The 18,562-nt window shown below is 26.3% G+C and overlaps 5 protein-coding genes across 8 annotated transcripts; 1 reads left to right on the top strand and 4 right to left on the bottom strand.

Moving 5' to 3' along the window:
- Positions 1 to 702: 702 nt before the first annotated feature.
- LOC145752991 (uncharacterized) lies at positions 703 to 3,075 on the bottom strand. Its single transcript, XM_082569369.1, has 5 exons — positions 2,897 to 3,075; positions 2,628 to 2,819; positions 1,991 to 2,356; positions 1,648 to 1,759; positions 703 to 1,511 (listed from the first exon to the last, which is right to left on the bottom strand). Exons 1-5 carry the CDS (start codon positions 2,934 to 2,936, stop codon positions 1,304 to 1,306), a joined length of 918 nt encoding a protein of 305 aa, XP_082425495.1. The 5' UTR covers positions 2,937 to 3,075; the 3' UTR covers positions 703 to 1,303.
- A 315-nt stretch (positions 3,076 to 3,390) lies between these two features.
- On the bottom strand, positions 3,391 to 4,929 carry LOC145753346 (uncharacterized). The gene is made up of 4 exons (XM_082569755.1): positions 4,767 to 4,929; positions 4,393 to 4,677; positions 3,983 to 4,091; positions 3,391 to 3,803 (listed from the first exon to the last, which is right to left on the bottom strand). Exons 1-4 carry the CDS (start codon positions 4,927 to 4,929, stop codon positions 3,596 to 3,598), a joined length of 765 nt encoding a protein of 254 aa, XP_082425881.1. The 3' UTR covers positions 3,391 to 3,595.
- A 596-nt stretch (positions 4,930 to 5,525) lies between these two features.
- LOC145752949 (uncharacterized) lies at positions 5,526 to 8,291 on the bottom strand. Of its 3 annotated transcripts, none has more exons than XM_082569329.1 (6): positions 8,150 to 8,286; positions 7,716 to 7,862; positions 7,443 to 7,613; positions 7,049 to 7,342; positions 6,659 to 6,767; positions 5,526 to 6,491 (listed from the first exon to the last, which is right to left on the bottom strand). In XM_082569329.1, exons 2-6 carry the CDS (start codon positions 7,753 to 7,755, stop codon positions 6,284 to 6,286), a joined length of 822 nt encoding a protein of 273 aa, XP_082425455.1. In that variant the 5' UTR covers positions 7,756 to 7,862; positions 8,150 to 8,286; the 3' UTR covers positions 5,526 to 6,283. The 3 variants fall into 3 exon arrangements, with proteins under 3 accessions (XP_082425455.1, XP_082425454.1, XP_082425453.1); XM_082569328.1 differs by having other exon boundaries at positions 5,528 to 6,491; positions 7,443 to 7,637; positions 7,716 to 7,844; positions 8,150 to 8,291; XM_082569327.1 differs by having other exon boundaries at positions 5,528 to 6,491; positions 7,443 to 7,637; positions 8,150 to 8,285.
- Positions 8,292 to 9,788: 1,497 nt separating this feature from the next.
- Positions 9,789 to 12,380, top strand: LOC145752603 (protein arginine methyltransferase NDUFAF7, mitochondrial-like). 2 transcript variants are annotated; one of them, XM_082568907.1, is made up of 6 exons: positions 9,789 to 10,035; positions 10,601 to 10,681; positions 10,784 to 11,281; positions 11,371 to 11,514; positions 11,638 to 11,814; positions 12,012 to 12,380. In XM_082568907.1, the coding sequence occupies exons 1-6, from the start codon at positions 9,799 to 9,801 to the stop codon at positions 12,168 to 12,170; spliced, it is 1,296 nt and encodes a 431-aa protein (XP_082425033.1). In that variant the 5' UTR covers positions 9,789 to 9,798; the 3' UTR covers positions 12,171 to 12,380. The 2 variants fall into 2 exon arrangements, with proteins under 2 accessions (XP_082425033.1, XP_082425032.1); XM_082568906.1 differs by having other exon boundaries at positions 11,368 to 11,514.
- A 204-nt stretch (positions 12,381 to 12,584) lies between these two features.
- LOC145753345 (thioredoxin domain-containing protein 16-like) lies at positions 12,585 to 18,411 on the bottom strand. Its single transcript, XM_082569754.1, has 18 exons — positions 18,276 to 18,411; positions 17,874 to 18,030; positions 17,556 to 17,630; positions 17,289 to 17,410; positions 17,005 to 17,126; positions 16,765 to 16,869; positions 16,369 to 16,550; positions 16,035 to 16,107; positions 15,721 to 15,892; positions 15,322 to 15,480; positions 15,082 to 15,141; positions 14,587 to 14,758; positions 14,182 to 14,245; positions 13,791 to 13,975; positions 13,487 to 13,571; positions 13,284 to 13,377; positions 12,942 to 13,071; positions 12,585 to 12,794 (listed from the first exon to the last, which is right to left on the bottom strand). The coding sequence occupies exons 1-18, from the start codon at positions 18,409 to 18,411 to the stop codon at positions 12,701 to 12,703; spliced, it is 2,187 nt and encodes a 728-aa protein (XP_082425880.1). The 3' UTR covers positions 12,585 to 12,700.
- Positions 18,412 to 18,562: the final 151 nt, after the last annotated feature.

Below are 18,562 nucleotides of genomic sequence, written 5' to 3'. Positions count from 1 at the left end.
TTTAATTCTTCTTTGTTGCTAATATATATTATAAACTTAAAACTGTCTGGGGGCAGTTGTGCAATTTACAGATTAATAATGTATTTTTAGAAAAACAGATTTAGAGCAAATTTTTTTTATTCATAAACTCGCCAGTTTTTATTAAAATGAAGTTTACAGATTGAAAAAAACGCAGATGTTTGTTTAAAGAACTTAATAACGTTTAAATTAAACCAAAAACGTAAAAGTAAAATATTTACATTTTATAACTTTTTTTAATCACAAGAATAATACGAAACATTGTCCACTTCCTTGTTTTGCAAGCCTTGTCTGCCATTCTCTAAACGCTTTCGTTTGTGACGTTATAATCAGGAACCACGTGACCATTGTTTTCTGCTAAACACGCAACTTTATTGACATTTTGTTTTAAAAGTCTTTAAAAAAAATTAGGCATGTCAATATTTTTTTGTTTTATTTGCTTTTTATTTTCAGAGTTAATTTACACTATTTTTGAATGTTTTAATATTGTAACTACATGTTTTCTTATATAGTAAACACTATACAGCCTATCTTTAGTTTTGCATTTAATTTAAAATAACATTTTTGCAGTTCTTTTGTTAATATAGGTTTTTAAATAATTGTTGCTAAATTATTCCTTTTTTAATCATAAATGTCAAATGTTTCAAGTAAACAATTTTCTTTTATTTTGAGATATCATTAACATAGAATATATTTTGCCGAACATTTTAATACATAAATTTCTACAAAAAATAGTTAAGGTTTATAAGTTTATGATCACATATATAATCAAAAGAAAACAATATAGTTCAATTCTATAAATAAAAGTAAAATTATTAATGCATATTACATTAAATTATATATAAATGGGACAAACTTTAAACTTTTAATAGCAGCATTCATAAACTTTTGAAGTAGTAAAATAATAACATAGAAACGGCGCTTTGGGTTGACATACTTTTGCACTATTTTAATATTGTGATTATAGGACATTTTAATTTATAGCACAATGAAATTTACGTATGTAAAAATATAGGGATGTATACTATATATGCAATGAAATCTTGCAATTTTTCTAAATTGATAATGGCCTTAAACTCGCTTTCTACAAATACTAAAATTTCACTAAAATTGTATAAACTAAGCGAATTTTATCTTTTCCTAAGGCATTTAAATCTGTGGCATTTAAAACGTTCTTAACGCGGAGGCATATTTAGCAATTATTTTTATGTCGTCGTATAAAATACAATTAGCAAGAAACATATATCTTCAAATTATATAAATTTATTCAAACAATGTTTAGACTCTAACTTGTTGTATAAAGTACATTGGCAACGGACAACCTTTTTTCTTCAACGGGTTGATATAATTCGTTGTCAACCTCTTCGCCTTGTGCACTCGGGTCTGCCACACTGTAGACTTGTTCATTAGCTGCATTGAAACTTGGGTTTGCATTTTCGTACACGTGGTTATTCGTAATAAGCGGTTTTGAATTAAGCTGCTGTCTTAGTTGCCTAAATACGTTGTTGGTTTTAACTATTAGTATTTTTTTTTCACTATCAAAAAATTATTTAAAAATATTTAGAAAAAGTTAATTTTTAAATATATTTTATAATAGTCAAAACATTTCTTACACAACGTATTACTCACCAAATTTTGTAAACCAGGAATAGAATAACGATCACAGCCAAGCCGAATAAACTCCCCAATACTGCTGATTCAATCATGCTACCTCGTTGGTTTTGAGTTCCGCCTTGCCCTACTGTTAAATATCAATGAAAGGGATTATTAAATGGATAAACAAAACACTCAATAAATTTAAGTTTAATTCATTGTGCTATGCTACTGTCGATACGAACAAACAATAGGAATATTGGTTCTTTATTTTACTGAGATATTGTCTTAAATCATTAATTTAATATACAATTTATTTTTATTGGGCAGATATTTTAACTTAAACAAATTAACAACTTTTTTATCGTAAATTTTTAACCTAGATCGCGTGTAGTTGCTATCGTAGTTGGAATATTTAAAAGTACAGCAGATGTTTGGGTTTCTGTAGAAGTAGATGTAGTTTGTTGTGTTGTTGTTGTTGCTGTTGTTGTTGATGCTGCTGTTGTTGATGCTGCTGTTGATGATTCTGCTGTTGTTGTAGCAAGGCTTTGGCAATAAGGAAATGTCGTTATCAAGGTGAGGTCGAATTCCTTTTCGTTTTTTTCGATTTTGAGGGGCCATATCGAAACATCGTATATCTTGTTGCAAATACTAGAGTTGATTTCACACGGTCGTGGTGCATTCAAAAACCAACCACACCAAGAAATATCAGAATTTGTGAAATTATTTTTCTTAAATTCACCACCTATGTGAATGTCAATTTATTGTTAATAACTGTACTTTTTTAATTGTGTAAATATAGCTATATTTACAATAAATTTTAAATTGATATAATAATTAAACTAACTGTTAGAAAACGACAATTTATCACAACCACGAATATCAGCAGAATTAAAATCGTTTTTTTGCAGTTGAACCATTTTAAAATTTTTATATAATGTTTATTACAAGTACTTATTTGTTATGTAAAATGTCATGTTAGTATATTTTAAAAGTTAAATTTAAAGCACAGTTACCATTGGAAAACGAAAATTTGTTGTCGCTGTTAAAATCTTTAACTCTAATAATTTGAATCAAAAGTGCAGAATCCCAGGTCGGTTGGTTAATAGTCCAGGTACATTCTTCATCGTAATCCTTGAAATATATTCCCCAACTATATTGCTTACTGTCACAGTCCATACTTAAAACTGCAAATTGATACAGTCCAACTAAAAAAATAGAACGTTTATTTTAAATAGTTTTATTGCTTTAAAAATTTTAGTAATATATTACAATTTGCACTTACTTATAAAAACTATAATCGAAATCCAAGTCGATCCTAGCATTTTTTTTTCTATATACTTACTTAAGTCCAATTATATATATACTTATAGTGGAATATCAGCATAAATTAAAAAAATTACCTTTTTTAATACAATTTAAATTTTTTTAAATAAATTTAACTTTTTGTTTAAGCAAAGCTGTTAATGCAATATAAGTAAGCAATAATAAGGAAATATAAAAGTTATTGTATTTTCTACTTAGGTGTTACTCACCTTTTTTATTCATATAATTTACGTCACAGGAAACTATACGCTTGTACGTTAAATATAATTGCTAATTGACTTCACACTTATACGTTGACTTTATTAATCACAAGAATTTGATTTTAATTTATTTTTTAATGTAACTAAGTATACTGAAACATAAAACAAGCAATTCAAAATTACATTATGCGATAACAAGTTTACATGTATACGTATTATAGGCAACAAAATGCCAAAAAATGGGTTGCAAATGTTTAAAATTTAATTTTATTAAAGCTAGGCAAAATTTTGATATTTAATCGTAGTTAACATCGACATTGTCAACATTTCAAACTTACGGTAATATTTTTGTACTTATATAAAGTTAGAGGAGCCATTAAAATAGCTGTCAAAGCATGACATATTTGCAGACATTTACAAAAAATTGTTTTAAGAAAAACTCTGTTTTAATTTTTTATTCAACTTAACGTATAAAGTACATTGACAACTGACAACCTTTTTTCTTCAACAGGTTGATATAATTCGTTGATAACCTCTTCGCCTTGTGCACTTGGGTCTGCCACACTGTAGACTTGTTCAACAGCAGTCTCGTATTGTGGATTCGGATTATCGTATACATGTTCATTCGTAACAAGCGGTTTTGAATTATGCCCTTGTCTTAGTTGTCTAAATATGTTTAGTTTTAATTGTTAATATTGTTTTGGCACAAAATTAAGAATATTTGTGCTTTAAAGTCACTGCATTTCAAACGCATGTTTCCCGATAGAGCAAATATATTATTTCTATCTTAAGCTTTTGGCGTTTCTAAAACAGTCATAAGATTTACTACGCAACGCGTTACTTACAAAATTTTGTAAACCAGGAACAAAACAACGATAATTGCCAAACCCAGTAAAGTTCCCAATACTGCTGATCTAACCACGCTACCTCGTTGGCTTTGAGTCTGCACTTGTCCTGTATGTTAAAGTATCATGCAGGGTAATTGTTAAAAACTACATTTACCTAATTTTAAAAATGATATTTTACGACAAACTGCTGTCGATATATTAAACTCAAACCTTTGTATTTTTGTAGTCCAGAAATATTTAAAATTGTCTCTATTAACTTACAATCTATTTTTTTCTTGAAAATTTAAAAAAACTGACTTATCGTACAATTATTTAAAGCTATTTTTAATAAAAAAAATTACTTACTTATTTAAAGTTAAATTAAAAATGAAATTTATTAGTTTAAATTTGCTTATCAATTATATTACCAAAATAACTTGCAGTTGTTTTTGATGAAGCTTTCGTTGTTGTTGTTGTTGCAACGGTTGTGTCTGGAACAGAGCTTGGGCAATAATAATAAGTCGTAAGCAAAGTAAGGTCAAATTCTCCATCGTTTTTTTTTATTTGCGGGGGCCACATCGAAACATTATATAAGTTTTTGCAAATACTCAGTTGTTCAGAGTTGATTTTGCAATGTCTTGATGAACTAAAAAACCAACCACACCAACCAACATCGGAATCAGAAGAAAAGGAAAATTCAATTTCGTTTTTACCTAATCGAATATCAACATAACGATGAAATATTTTTTTGTAAATTGAAATATGGTCAGTTTATATAATATATTATTTGAACGAAACTAACCGTCTAAAAAAAATAATCTTCCATTTTCATCATAATTTTTTGTGTAAATAATTTGAATTAAAAGTGCAGAATCCCAGGTTGGAGGATTGAGCGTCCAGGTGCATTTTCTATCGTGATTTTCAAAATATATTCCCCATCTGTATTGCTTTTCTCTACAACTCATACTTAGAACTGTTGCACATTTATACAGTCCAACTAAAAAATAAAAATAAAATCGTAACAACCGTTTTACTTGATTTTACTGTTTAATATTAGGTAATAATAAATTAAAATTTGCACTTACTGATTAAAATTGAAATCCAAATCCAATACGTTTTAAGCATTTTTAGTATTTACTTAACAATATTTTGTTAAACTCATAAAGGTGTATTAGTTTTTTTATATGTGAAATCTTAACACCAACTTTAAAAAAGAAAACAGCAACGTTTACCATTTAAACACAAATCACAAATTAAGAAATGTAATAGAAATAAGTTTCATTGCGAGCTATTTCTTTTAACTGCTCTTTCCCAATTTTTCAATATTTTTACGGTTCTTGGAAATATAAATTAATATATTTTAACATTTATATACCCTTACTCTTTAATTACTACACATTTTATGTTAGGTTATTATTTTTTTTAATTCGCTTTATAAAACATTTTGTGATAAATAATAAAACAGATTAGAAAAACTTGTGATAACTATATACTTTTATGATCTACACATACTACAAAAAAGATTTTAACAGACCTGCTATATAAAGCAAGCATAACAGATTTATTAAACAATTAAACTTAGAATTGTGTTGTTATTTCTTTGGTGTTACTCATCTTCATGATCTACATATTTTACATCATAGGAAACTATGACTTTATGTTAAAAACAGAATTGGTAACTAACTTAACACTCATCGTTTCTTAATTCATTTATTACTCAAATAAATTTAATTTTCATTTCATCATTGATAAATATGTTAATGACTTGATAGGGCGAGAAAACCATTTATACTTGTAAAGTTTATATTTTTATGTGTTTTGGAACCCTTTTAAAACAAGGTGCACTTTCTTGTGTTGCATTATATATTTACAAATAAATATATTAAATTTTTCGAGTTTTTGTATATCATCTTAAATTGTTCAAACTAATAATAAAACTGCCGGAAAACGGGGTATTTAAAATAACATTTGCGATATACATATATATCGCAATATAGAAGTTTATAAATACTTTCATGCAATACATTTTTTTAATACAATGTCAAGTCGTCTATATGCGTTACATATGTTAAATGGCAATTAAGATTTCGCAAATATTTAAAAACTCCATTACAGTTTATTTGTACGAAATTCGACGAATTCTAGGTAATTTTTCGCAACCCGAGCAAAATTTAAGTCAGTTTTCGTAAATTTTTTAACCTTTAATACAATTGTGTTGGGCATGTATTATAAACATGCCTTCAAAGCGTTTATTTTTAGGGACTCACAATAAATAGTTGGAAACTTATAGCAGTTACCCTTTCTTGTTTACGTTAAATTCTAACTTGTTGTATAAAGTTCGTTGACAACGGACAACCTTTCTTCTTCAAAGGGTTGATATAATTCGTTGTCAACCTCTTCGCCTTGTGTACTCGGGTCTGCCACACTATAAACTTGTTCATCAGCTGCATTGTAAACTGGGTTTGCATTTTCGTATATGCCTTCGCGATTTTTCGAGACGCAAGGTTTTGGCGCCTGTCTTAGTTGCCTTAAAACGTTGTTAGTTTAAATTGCTGGTAATAATTTAACAAACAAAAGATTAAAGAAACATTACCATGAGTTTATTTATATAGTAAACAGCTAATCTGCTATCTAAAGGTTTTGTTGTTTCCTTTTAGAATATCCAAAACATTTACTACGCAACGTATTACTCACCAAATTTTGTAAACCAAAAATAGAATAACGATTACAGCTAAACCGAATAAAACTCCCAATACTGCTGATCCAGTCATGCTACCTCGTTGGCTTTGAGTTCCGCCTTGTCCTACGTTTAAATATCAAAAAGATGATTGTTAAACAAATAAACAACATGCATAATTTTTAATATTTGTTGTGGTAAGACTTTGTTAACATAAACAATGCAACTGGAATTGGTTTTTGATTTAGTTAAATTTATCTTTGTTTACGCGTCATTTGTTTTTTAATAAAAACAATAAACAATTTTATTATGTAAATAGATTTGCAACAATTTTAATTAAAAAATAAAAAAAAAAATTCATTTTTTTAATTTTTTTTTTAGTTAAAGAGCGTTACAAATTAGGCTACCTGCTTTTCTTAATGTAGATGTTGTTCCTGTTGTTGTTGCTGTTGCTGTTAATAATTCTTTTGTTGTTGTAACTCGGTTAAAACTTGAGCAATAGAAAAATGTCGTTAGCAAAGTAAGGTCGAATAATTCTTTATTGTTTTTAGTGATTTGTGGAGGCCAATTTGATACATTGTATGTGTTGTTGCAAATACCCAGTTGATTAGAGTTGATTTTACACGGTCGTGATGCATCCAAAAACCAACCACACCAAGGAATATCAGATTCCGTGAAATTATTTTCCTTAAGTGCAACACCTATGTGAATGTCAATTTATTGTTAATAACTCACTTTTTTTAATTGTGTAAATATACCTAGTTACAGTAAAGTTAAAATCGATATATTAATTAAACTAACCGTTAGAAAACGACAATTGATCGCCCTTCTTAAAATCTTTAACATTGATAACTTGAATTAAAAGTGCGGAGTCTCGAGTTGGTGGATTAAGAGTCCAGGTACAGTTTTCGTCGTAATTCTTGAACAATATTCCCCAACTATATTGCTTATTGTCACACTTCATACTTAAAACTGTAGCACATTGGTTAAGCCCAACTTAAAAATAAAAGTAAAAAACTTATTTTACCTTAGCAAACGTTATTTTATTTTAGTGATAAATTCTAATTTGCTTACTTGTGCAAATTGAAATCCAAATCCAAATCATTTTATGCATTTTTAGCTTTTACTATAGGCCAACAGTAATTTTATTAAACTAAATCTAGTTATACATTAGTTTATTGTCAGTTTAGCAATCATAATATTCTGAAAATTAAAAAATACCTAAAGAAGTAAGAAAATGTGGTTTCAACATGCCTAGTGTTTTTAACAAAGTATAACTGCACTAGTCAATGTTACTTAGCATTAATGTGGCTTTATAAACTAAAAATTTACGTTTTTCTTTCTTCGGTGTTACTCATGTTTTGTAACCCACTCATTCGTTACGTCATACAAAACTATGATTGTATGTTAAAAGCAGAATTTAAATATAACTTCGACTAATAGTTTCTTAACATATTAATTGTCTGCCAAATTATCATGTGTAAAATAATAAGTAACTTATTACTTACATTGGTATTTTTATTAAGCAAGTTTGAATTTTCTTTAAAACTTCAAGTTGCATTTCTTTACATAGTCGTTTCCGTACAAGTCCTTTAAAAAAATGTTTATCCTTTTTAGATTTTTGAAGTTACTCTTGGTCACGTTGTGCTATCACTCCTATAACGGGGACCACTAAATTTTTAAATTGTTAAAAATTAAAATATTTCAGTTTTTAACATGTTGTTAAAAACAATATACTTTTGACGTTTAGGAAACAGCTTATCTGCTATCTAAAGCTATTGTCGTTTTCTTCTAAAACAGTCAAAACTTTTACTACACAACTTATTACTGACCAGATTTTGTAAACCAGGAATAGAATAACGATCATAGCCAAGCCGAATAAACTCCCCAATACTGCTGAACCAGTCATGCTACCTCGTTGATTTTGAGTTCCGCCTTGTCCTACGTTTAAAAATCAAGAATGTTATTGTTAGATAACGCCCCATTGAACAAAGCAGTCAATATATTTAACACAAATTTACTGTATTTAAAATAACTAAAAAATTTTTTGTAGAATTCATTTTTTGTAAACATTAAAAATTTTTTTTACAAAAAGTCATTTTAAATGAAATATATATACGTATCTTAAAAATATAGTTCTTATTCATTAAAAACATAGCTTTTATCCAAAAAAATTGTTTTATTCAGTAAATGCGTTTTGTCATTTTATTACTTAAGTTACTAGTAAATAGTATTATATTTAGAGTATTTCCAATACTTAAAGTAAATGCAGATGAGTGAACATCTGTAATTTTTCGGAGATTTTCGGAGGCCATATCAAAACATTGTATATGTTGTCGGAAATACTCAGTTGATTGGATTTTATTTCACATGACGTGCCGCATTACAAAACCAACCACACCAACTAACATCGGAATCAGAAGCAAAATCGAATTTGCTCAATTGAACATCTATGTTAATACCAACTTATTTAATATTGCATGTTGTATTTTATTCTTTAAAATAAAGCTTTTTAAAACATTATCTGCATTTTATAAATTAAACTTACTGTTAAAAATAGATTTCATATCGTAAATATCAAATCTGGTAGATTTAAAATCCAGGTGCATTCTTTATTGTATTTTAAAAAAAATATACCACAACTGTTCTCCTTAGTAGAACAATTTATGCAGAATATGGTGTGCTGTTGAAACAGTTCGAAAAGAATTTTTTTAATTACCTTAGTATTATTGTTGAATAAAAATTAATATATTGCTTATTGCACTACTTGTAAAAATTAAATTCTAATCCAAGTCGTTTTTAGCATATTTAGCTTAAGTTTTTTCAGTTCTTATACCCACTTTTTTCAAATCTCACGTATTTATCGTCACAGAAAATGATATATATATTTTTGGGGGGCTTTATTAAAGCGTTTAATATGATTCTTACGCCGTTATTTGTTCTACAAGTTACTTTTTAAATGCTAACACAAAAAATGTTTAATTTTTTTTACAAATTTTATTGGTATGATGTAAAGTAACACTAAAATTTATTTTAATTTTTTCTTTATTTTACTTTTGGTCACATTTTCCTATCATTCTTAATGCGGGGAACCACCAAATTTAAAAATTGTTTTAAAATTTTGATTTTAATTTCTTGTAAAATATTTTATGTTATCATGCAGTTCATGAAGTTAATAAAAGCGTTAAATTTCCGATTTTTACCAAAAAACAATATTTTTACCAAACTAGTTAAACAACAGAACAGACAACTGTTTATTAGTTCATTTTGTCGGGGTAAAAATCAAACCGAATCAAATTTTTCAATTTTAAAACATTTGACAAATAAAATACAGACGACAGGACCAATCAGTGTTGCGGAGTTCATGAGAGAAACTTTAACCAATCAAAATGCGGTAAGTTTAAGCATTGGCATGTATGTAATAAAACACATACTTCTCATATTATCAAAGCAGCTCTGCAGCCCAGTCTGGAAAGTAGAGCAGTGTGCACGCACGAGATTTTTTTTGGTAAAAAAATGCACGCCTGAAATGAACATTTGCATGTTTGGTTTCTAAAAAATTCACGCACGCTTAAAACTGGAATTTTGTGACGGCACTTTTTAACCAAACTTAAGTAAAACATGCAAACATAAAGTAAATGTACAAATAGACCACTCTGGAAAGTAGGGCAGTTTTTGACAAGATCTCGTGTGTGCAAGCGTAAAAATTAGCATGCACGCGTAATAAAATTTTTGGTCTACACGTGCTTGCGGGATTTATGTCAGCATATTTATCTTTAACTTTGTATTTATTATGTTGTGGAAAGGGGTAGAATTTTTATACCTAGCCATTACTCTTTTGTTGTTCTCTTATTCGCTTTATACCTTAACATTTACCTATGGTCCCGCACTATCCCGCATCACATACTTTGGTATTGTTTATTAAGTTTTTTTATATTTTTAACCAATTTTTTAATTAGGGATATTACATGAACAGAGATATGCTAGGATCTAGTGGAGATTTCGTTACCTCACCTGAACTCAGTCAAATATTTGGAGAGGTAATAAAAAGAAATTTAAGAAAATACCAACATGTCATTTTTAAAAATACTTTTGATAAAAAAAGCAATCTAAAAAAGGTAAAAACATTTATTTTTTATTAGCTAATCGGATTATGGTTTATTAATGAATGGATGGCATTGGGTTCACCGCAAGATTTTCAATTAGTTGAATTGGGTCCCGGAAAAGGAACATTATCTGACGATATTTTAAGAACATTTTCACAATTAAAAAGGGTATTTAAAGATGCTAAATTAACTTTGCATTTAGTTGAAGTAAGTCCCAAATTGTCAGAAATTCAACATCAAAGATTGTCAAATGGAGAAAACGAATTAAATTTGAGAAAGGACACAAGTTATTACAAATCTTGTAAAAATAAAAATGGTGTTTCAATTTTTTGGTATAAAAATTTGGATGATGTGCCAACAGGTAAATGTACATTTTTTGTTGCCCATGAATTTTTCGATGCTCTACCCGTGCATAAGTTTACTAAAGACAAAGATGTTTGGAAGGAAATCTATGTTGATATTTGCTCTAAGACTAATTCTCTTCGATTTGTGTTAATTCCAAAACCAACAATTGCTGTAAAGACTTTAATTAAGGTAAATAAAAATTTAAAGGAAAACAATTTTTTGTATATTTACCAAATGGGTAAAAATAAATAAATTTAATTTATTAATAATTACAGCAGAAAGATGAAACAAGAAACCATGTAGAGGTATGTCCACAAGCAGGAATAATAATACAAGAGATTGCATCCAGAATAGTTGAACACAAAGGCTCGGCTTTAATTGTTGATTATGGACATTTTGGTACAAAGGAAGACACATTAAGGGTAAATTTAAAACTTTTTTATGATTTGTTATTGGATACGCAAATTCAGTCCTTGATAAATACATAATTAACAGATCAAATTTAAGAAAAGCCTTAGTCGTTTTTTATATATTTTTATCTGTAGGCATTTAAGTCACATGCTTTGACTGATGTGTTTAAAAATATTGGTGATTCTGACTTAACTGCGGATGTTGATTTTAAATACTTGACCGACTCCATACAAGAATATGATGTAATTTATACTGATCCTGTATCACAACATGATTTTTTAAAAAACATGGGCATAGACACAAGACTAAAGGTGAATACTGTTTAAAAGTTTATAGTTTAACTTAAAGTAGTGTTGTTTAAAAAAAAATAAGTATAATTTTAGTTTTAAGCTTTATAAATAAATTTTATGACACAATATTCTTATATATTTAACAGGGTATGTACATGTTTTTTTGCTGTTTATAAGAATGCTAATAAGGTATTTAACTTGTTAATATTCTATTTCAGATTTTGCAACAAAATTGTAAGGATGACGAAACAAAACGAAAATTAACTGGTTCTTATAAAATGTTGACTCAAAAAATGGGAAAGAGATTTAAATTTTTTGCAATTACTTCAGAAAACAGAAAATCTGATATTGTTGGTTTTCACAAAATAAAATCATAAAATAATTTAAGATTTTTTGAATAAAAATTATTTAAATAAAGAAAGAGCCAAATATATTAAATCAAGATTCTTTTCTTTTATTCATGATAATCTCATTCGGCTTTGCTGTATTAAAAAAAATCACAATAAAAATCATCTAAAATATTCAGCACAAAAAACATGGCACTATAAAAGATATCTACACTTTTTAAACATTTGCGATAATAGCAACTCTGCAATAAATGCCGTTATTATCAGAAAAAATAAAAAAACATATTAAACTTTTTGTAATTTAAAAATTGAGTTATAGGTTCTAAAACGATGTTAATTTTGTAAATCAGAGTTACTGTTACAATGCATTTATTGCAATACTTGAAAAAATATTTATATGTTTTTATTCAGAAATAGCAAGTTATTTAGTTTAGGCATAAGATAATGATTTGCAACAATCAAAAAATAAATTAAACAGTGTCTTTAAACGATACAAAAAGTACGAAATAACAAGAATTTAGATAATAAATTAAATTTTGTAATTTACATTAAACTACTTCTTATAACTCTGTTTTGACTTGAGGAAGGATAGGTGTTTGTTTTTCAATGTTAGGTTGTTGGTTGTTAGAAATTGTTTCATTTTGGGAGTTTAATCTGTGAGAATATAATTATCACATGCATATTTATAAAGGATGAAAAAATATTTAATAATTTGGAAACTAATTTAATATGTTAATTTTTATTTGACTTTGTAAAAATGCCTAAATTTTAGCCGATCAAAAAAGTAATAAGCTTATTTACGGTTGCTGTTGCATTGGCATTTCATCATTTTTTAACTTTGTGTGATCTGGATATTTCCCCTCATCCTTCAGCAACTGAATATAATCATAACCAGGCAATCTTGGTGTCCATTCTTTTTCTTCTAATAGGTCTAATTAAAATATTTTTTTATTATTAATTTCAAGAATGTTCAAGTTAATTATACTTTTTTAAACTACATAATTCTTTTAAATCTTATAAATTAAAAGTTTTAGCATTACGTTTCACTTTTCCCAATAAAGGGGTCTAAAAATTGTTTATGCAATAATTTAAAAATCTGTATGTAAATAATGTTGATTTGGTTTAAATGTATAAATAACATACAGGTAGCTTCCTTCTTTTTTAACATACAATCCACAACCCAGTCTTCTATTTTTTCTTCAATGACATTTTTAAAAGATTTCAGATACACTGCACCCTATAGTTAAAAAATTGAAAATATGACATTTTTCTTTTCAGTAATGTACAAAAGTTTGTTATCCAAAGTGATTTTGCTTGATAATATATAACACACTAATTTATTTTACCTGTTTGTCAAAAATTACCACTGGAGCGAAAAAAGTATTTATGGAATAAGTTGAAAGTGTATATTCACCCACTGTGCCATTAGAACTGGAATAAAAGAGTATGTTTTATATTAAACAGATGCAATAGTAAAGTATGTTTATAAAAATTTATTATTTAGAGCTATTACATTTAACACAAAAAATAGTTTCATTTATAAGGAACATAAAAAATACACAATAAGATAGCATTAAAATAATGTTTAAAAACTTTTAATAATTTTATAAGATTACGATAAATGCTTTAAATTAACTTTTATCAACTTACGAATCCATCCAAACAAAGTGTACCAATTCTTTAGCTTCTTTAGATTGTGAAATTTTTGTTAAAGTTGATTTTAATTTCATTTGTTTATCATAAATGTCTTTTTCTGCAGTTTTGTTTATGAATTGAATGAGCAAAGGTAATGGTAATGCCATTAGCTCCTGGAAGTTGTACACTGTCATTTCAACCTAAAACAGCATTTTATATATTGTTTAGCAAAAGAGTTAGTGGTAAATACAGTTATCTTTAAGTTTTTTCTGCTGTAATTTTTTCTGTAGTTTGAAGGTAGGGTATAGTGCAACTATATTTATAAATAATTTTTTTTAGAAAAAAACAGTATTAATTGGTATAATTTTTAAGTTGTCTTTTATGTAGGTAACTAAATTTTTCATACCATAGTTGTCTCTTTATCTAGTTGGTCAAAATCATTAGATGCTGTATTAACAGATTGATCATTTCTGGGATAAAATAACAATTAGGTATTAAAAAAAATTAAACCAAAATTATAATACTATTGAAAGTACGGAGGGGAAAGTATTGAGCAAAAAGGAAGTTAAATTAAATAGCTTATAACTCAAGCATAAGGGGTAAAAGGAAATTGTTAACCATAGCTTAATAAGGAAGGAAATTATTAACTTTTCGAAATATTTTAAAACAAAACCTTGCTGAATTTATACTATGCCCTATTTTAAAATTGCTTTTTTTAAATATATATTTTTAGTAGTAAAATTTTTGTATATATGGCAACAAATTTAATAATAATTATTTAATTATTAACTTTTAAAAGAAAAAAACCCACAATTCAATTGCTTCTTTTAGTTTAGTTTCCTCCCAAATGCCCAGGTATTCTTTAACATTGTTTGCTGAGTTGTAAAACAACAATCTAGGATAGGTCGATATGTTTGCTTTGTCACATACATCCGGCCAATCAAAACACTCAACCCTGTATAGAGGTGACATTTTCCCTTGACCTTAAATTAAATAAATGCATTAATGATAATTTTTTTTCTTTTAGTTTATAAAAAATGTAAATAGATCGAATATGGGGAGGTTATGCACATAACAAGGCAATTTATTTTTAATTAATTTTTAATATAAGTATCTAATTTCATGTTTAAACAAAACTGTTTAATTTATTTTTGGTATTTAAATAACAATACTGCTAAAAACTTACAAAATAGAACAGAAAATGTATAATATTCTAAAACTTAATCCACCAATTTTGATATTAGGTTTCACACTACAAATGTTTTGTAATTTTGTTGAGCTTAGAATAACAAATGTAACCACTTACCTGTAATTGTCTTGTGAATGTTTACAAAAAGGGACAATGCAGCAACTGACTTTGAGTTAACTGTAAAAAAATTTGAAAATTTTTATGACAAATTTGACAAAATATTTTCAGTTATCAAGAGTGAAAATTAACAATTAAAAAACACTTATATAAAATACCAGAAGTTATTATTTATAAAACATTGTTTTAATAATATTGTAGTGTATTTTAGCAAATTAGATAAAAATTTATATTACTTACATTCTAATGTGAACAATAGCACAGAATATTTATTTGAGTTTGTTATTTCTTCGAACATTACATCAGTTACCCTCGGTATAGTTTTATAATCGTAAAGATGCAAATCAATAAGTTTCCTGTTTGTGTTAACTGCATAACTGACTGGGTCATCTACTATTACTGTTAAAAAAAAAAAAATTAATTAGTAATTTTTAAAAAGATTGAAATTGTTTTAATTTATAACGAGTGTTTTAATTTATAACAAAAATAAATGTTATTGCTGTAGTAGCATTTTAACTAAGGCTATATAACTATGTAATTTTTTTATTAATAAAGTTGTTGTGTTATAAGATCTATTTAGTTGGTAAATTCTTTGACCATAACTGTATATAAAAAAATATTAACTTATTTTTATTTTACCATCTTCATCAATTACTTCCGCTTCTGGTATTTCAGATAAAAATTCCTCTGTCTTTTTCTTATTATAAATGCGGACTTCGACATTTTTACGGTAAAATATTTGATAGAGATGTAATACTTCTTCTGTGGTTTCACTTTTAAGGCCTCCAGCACTTGTGGTTTTACCTTTATTCTGAACCCCAAATAAACATGTGGGTGATACCATACATTATTTTTAAATTAATTTTTTCTCATAAATTTTTAAAGACATCAAATTTGAAATTTGAATGTGTAATTAAATAAAATCTTAAATATTTTGTAAAGTTTTTACATACCCCGGTAAATATGAATGAAACTTCGATAACATTTTCAGCAGTTTGGTTTTTTAAATTTGCTTCCTTGTTTTCTCTATAGTGAATATTAAATAAAATATTTATTTATAACTGCATATGCAACTGGTATAAAAAATTTAAATAGAAGTGATCTTTAAAATTTAAAATATGACATTTAAATGGATAAGTAAAATAACATTATAAACATTTTAGGCTTACTTTTTTTTAAATACAACATTAAATGCATTATATTACTACAATGTTATACCATATAACATTATATCATACAAACACTGATTTTTACAGTTCAATAACATTAACAGTTTTTAACACTTACTCATTGACAACTACACACATTAACTCATCAATCTTTAAACTGCATGCTTCTTGTGCTAATGTGTTTGCAGTTTGTAGTTTGTTAGAATTGGTAACCATTAATAATATATCAATGTTATTTTCTGCTGCTTTTGCGGTTAGTTGTTCCAATAAAGGCCCAGGGGCATTGTTGTCAATAACAATCTATTAAAAAATAAGTGTTTAAACAGAAGAAGGTTCACTTGGTTTAGTGTGTAAATTATGATATATATTTTTAAGGAGGATAAGTATTTGTAGTTGATATGTTATTGAAAAAAAGCTCAGTTTCTGAAAATATTTGTTGATATTGCAAAGTAATTTTTAGAAATATTTAAAAATAAAGTTTAGTTAAAAATAAATAAAAGATTTTTTATCTTACAGACAAAGATTCAATTAATCGTTGAAAAATTCTGTTCAGTTTGTTTGTTGAATAAGAATATTTAGCAAGTGGGCATTTTTCATTTAGGCAGATTGCAATCCAAACCTTTAAAAAAATGTATAAATAATTTTGAAAAATTTAATCTTTTTTAGTTTTTTTGGTTTTAAAATGGATTAACCGCTTTTACATACAGTAGTTTTAAAATACTTAACAACATTTAAAAAAATATTAATATTTTACATCTCCATTTTTAGGATCAGTAGCTTCATTTGAAATTGAATCAGCAAATTGAGAATCAGTTGTGTAAACAAATTTAATGTGGTTTTGGTACTTTAATGCAGTTTTAATAAAGTAGTTGTGATCTAAAAACACATAATTAATATTTGCACACAGCTAAAAAGTAAATTTAAAAAGCAAAATAGTTCTTTATTAATTATATATATTTTTTAATTATTAATTAAATTTTTTAAGTTCTTTTTTAATTAAATTTTTTTTAAAAAGTTTTTTAATTACTATAAGCTTACATTGAGTACCAAGGCCCTTAAGATAAACTAACACAACATTAAGTTTATTTTTAGCTTCATCCTTTATTACTTCCCACTCTTCCTGGCTCCCAACATTCTGAAACACTTCCCTGTTTAGTGACCTAAATAAAAAACTATAAATAAAAAAATTATACTAATTTTCTAATTAATATTTATTCTATTTATCTTTACAATTTTTTGCAAAATTGTTATTAATGTATTTTTTAACATTTATTTAAAGGATAAATATAAATTACAACTACTTACTGTAATATCATTGATTCAGCTTCATTTTGAGTAGTGACAGTTTCTAATGGCAATTTTGTTAAAATATTTCCATTTCTATTTTAAAAATTAAAATAATAAACTTATGCTGCTTATTTTATAAAATAATTAACAAAATTCCAGGCTTAAAATACAAGAAAAAATTTAAAAAAAGTACTTTTAGAATTTTTTATGTTAAGGTGGTATTGTTTAAAATAAATTATATTACCATACTTAAAAATTAATTTTTATTTAATGTTACAGAAATAAGAGTAAAATAATGTAAAAAATAGCTTAAATAATAAGCAATTAGGTACTTACTTAAACAAAACCAATGATTGGAATTCAGGATTTTTTGTGCAAATTGTTTGAGTTGAGGTTTTACAGTTAAGTATACCAACTTTTATTTCATTTAATTTGAAGTTTGTGTGTGAGTTGTCCAAAGCTTTAATTATCCTTTTTTGTAATAGAGTAGGATCTGAGATAAATTAAATGTGGTGTTAATTTTTTTGGTTTAAAATATTAAAACTATGTTTGTGTTAGTAGTTAATATTTAATATTGTTTTAAGTAATTCAAGTGCTTAATTGAGTAATTTAAGTGCTTAAATATAATTTTTTTTTTTAAATATATTTTTAAATTATTTTTAATATTTAATTAGTTTTTTTTTAATTTTATACAAAATAAAATGATTTAAAAAAATATTTTAATAAATTTGTACTTACTTTCATTTTGCATCAATAACAATGCAACACCATATGGTGATTGTATTTGAATTTCTAAATTTTTATCAGAAATAAATGGCAAGGAATAAGTTATTGATATACATATCAGAAATATTACAAAAAATGTTAATCTCATTTTAATAAAATTAAAGCCGACCAATCTGTTAAAACTATTTAAAAGATTTTATTTATAATAAAAATTTAAAATCTTACATTTGAATCGCAAAAAAATTTAAAATTAATTTTTTTAACTTTTTTTAATTAAATAATTGCAAATAATTTTCGAG

This window comes from Corella eumyota, chromosome 5 (genome assembly GCF_963082875.1).
Source record: "Corella eumyota chromosome 5, kaCorEumy4.1, whole genome shotgun sequence".
NCBI lineage: Eukaryota > Metazoa > Chordata > Ascidiacea > Phlebobranchia > Corellidae > Corella > Corella eumyota.
This window is presented reverse-complemented; position numbering and strand designations above follow the sequence as displayed.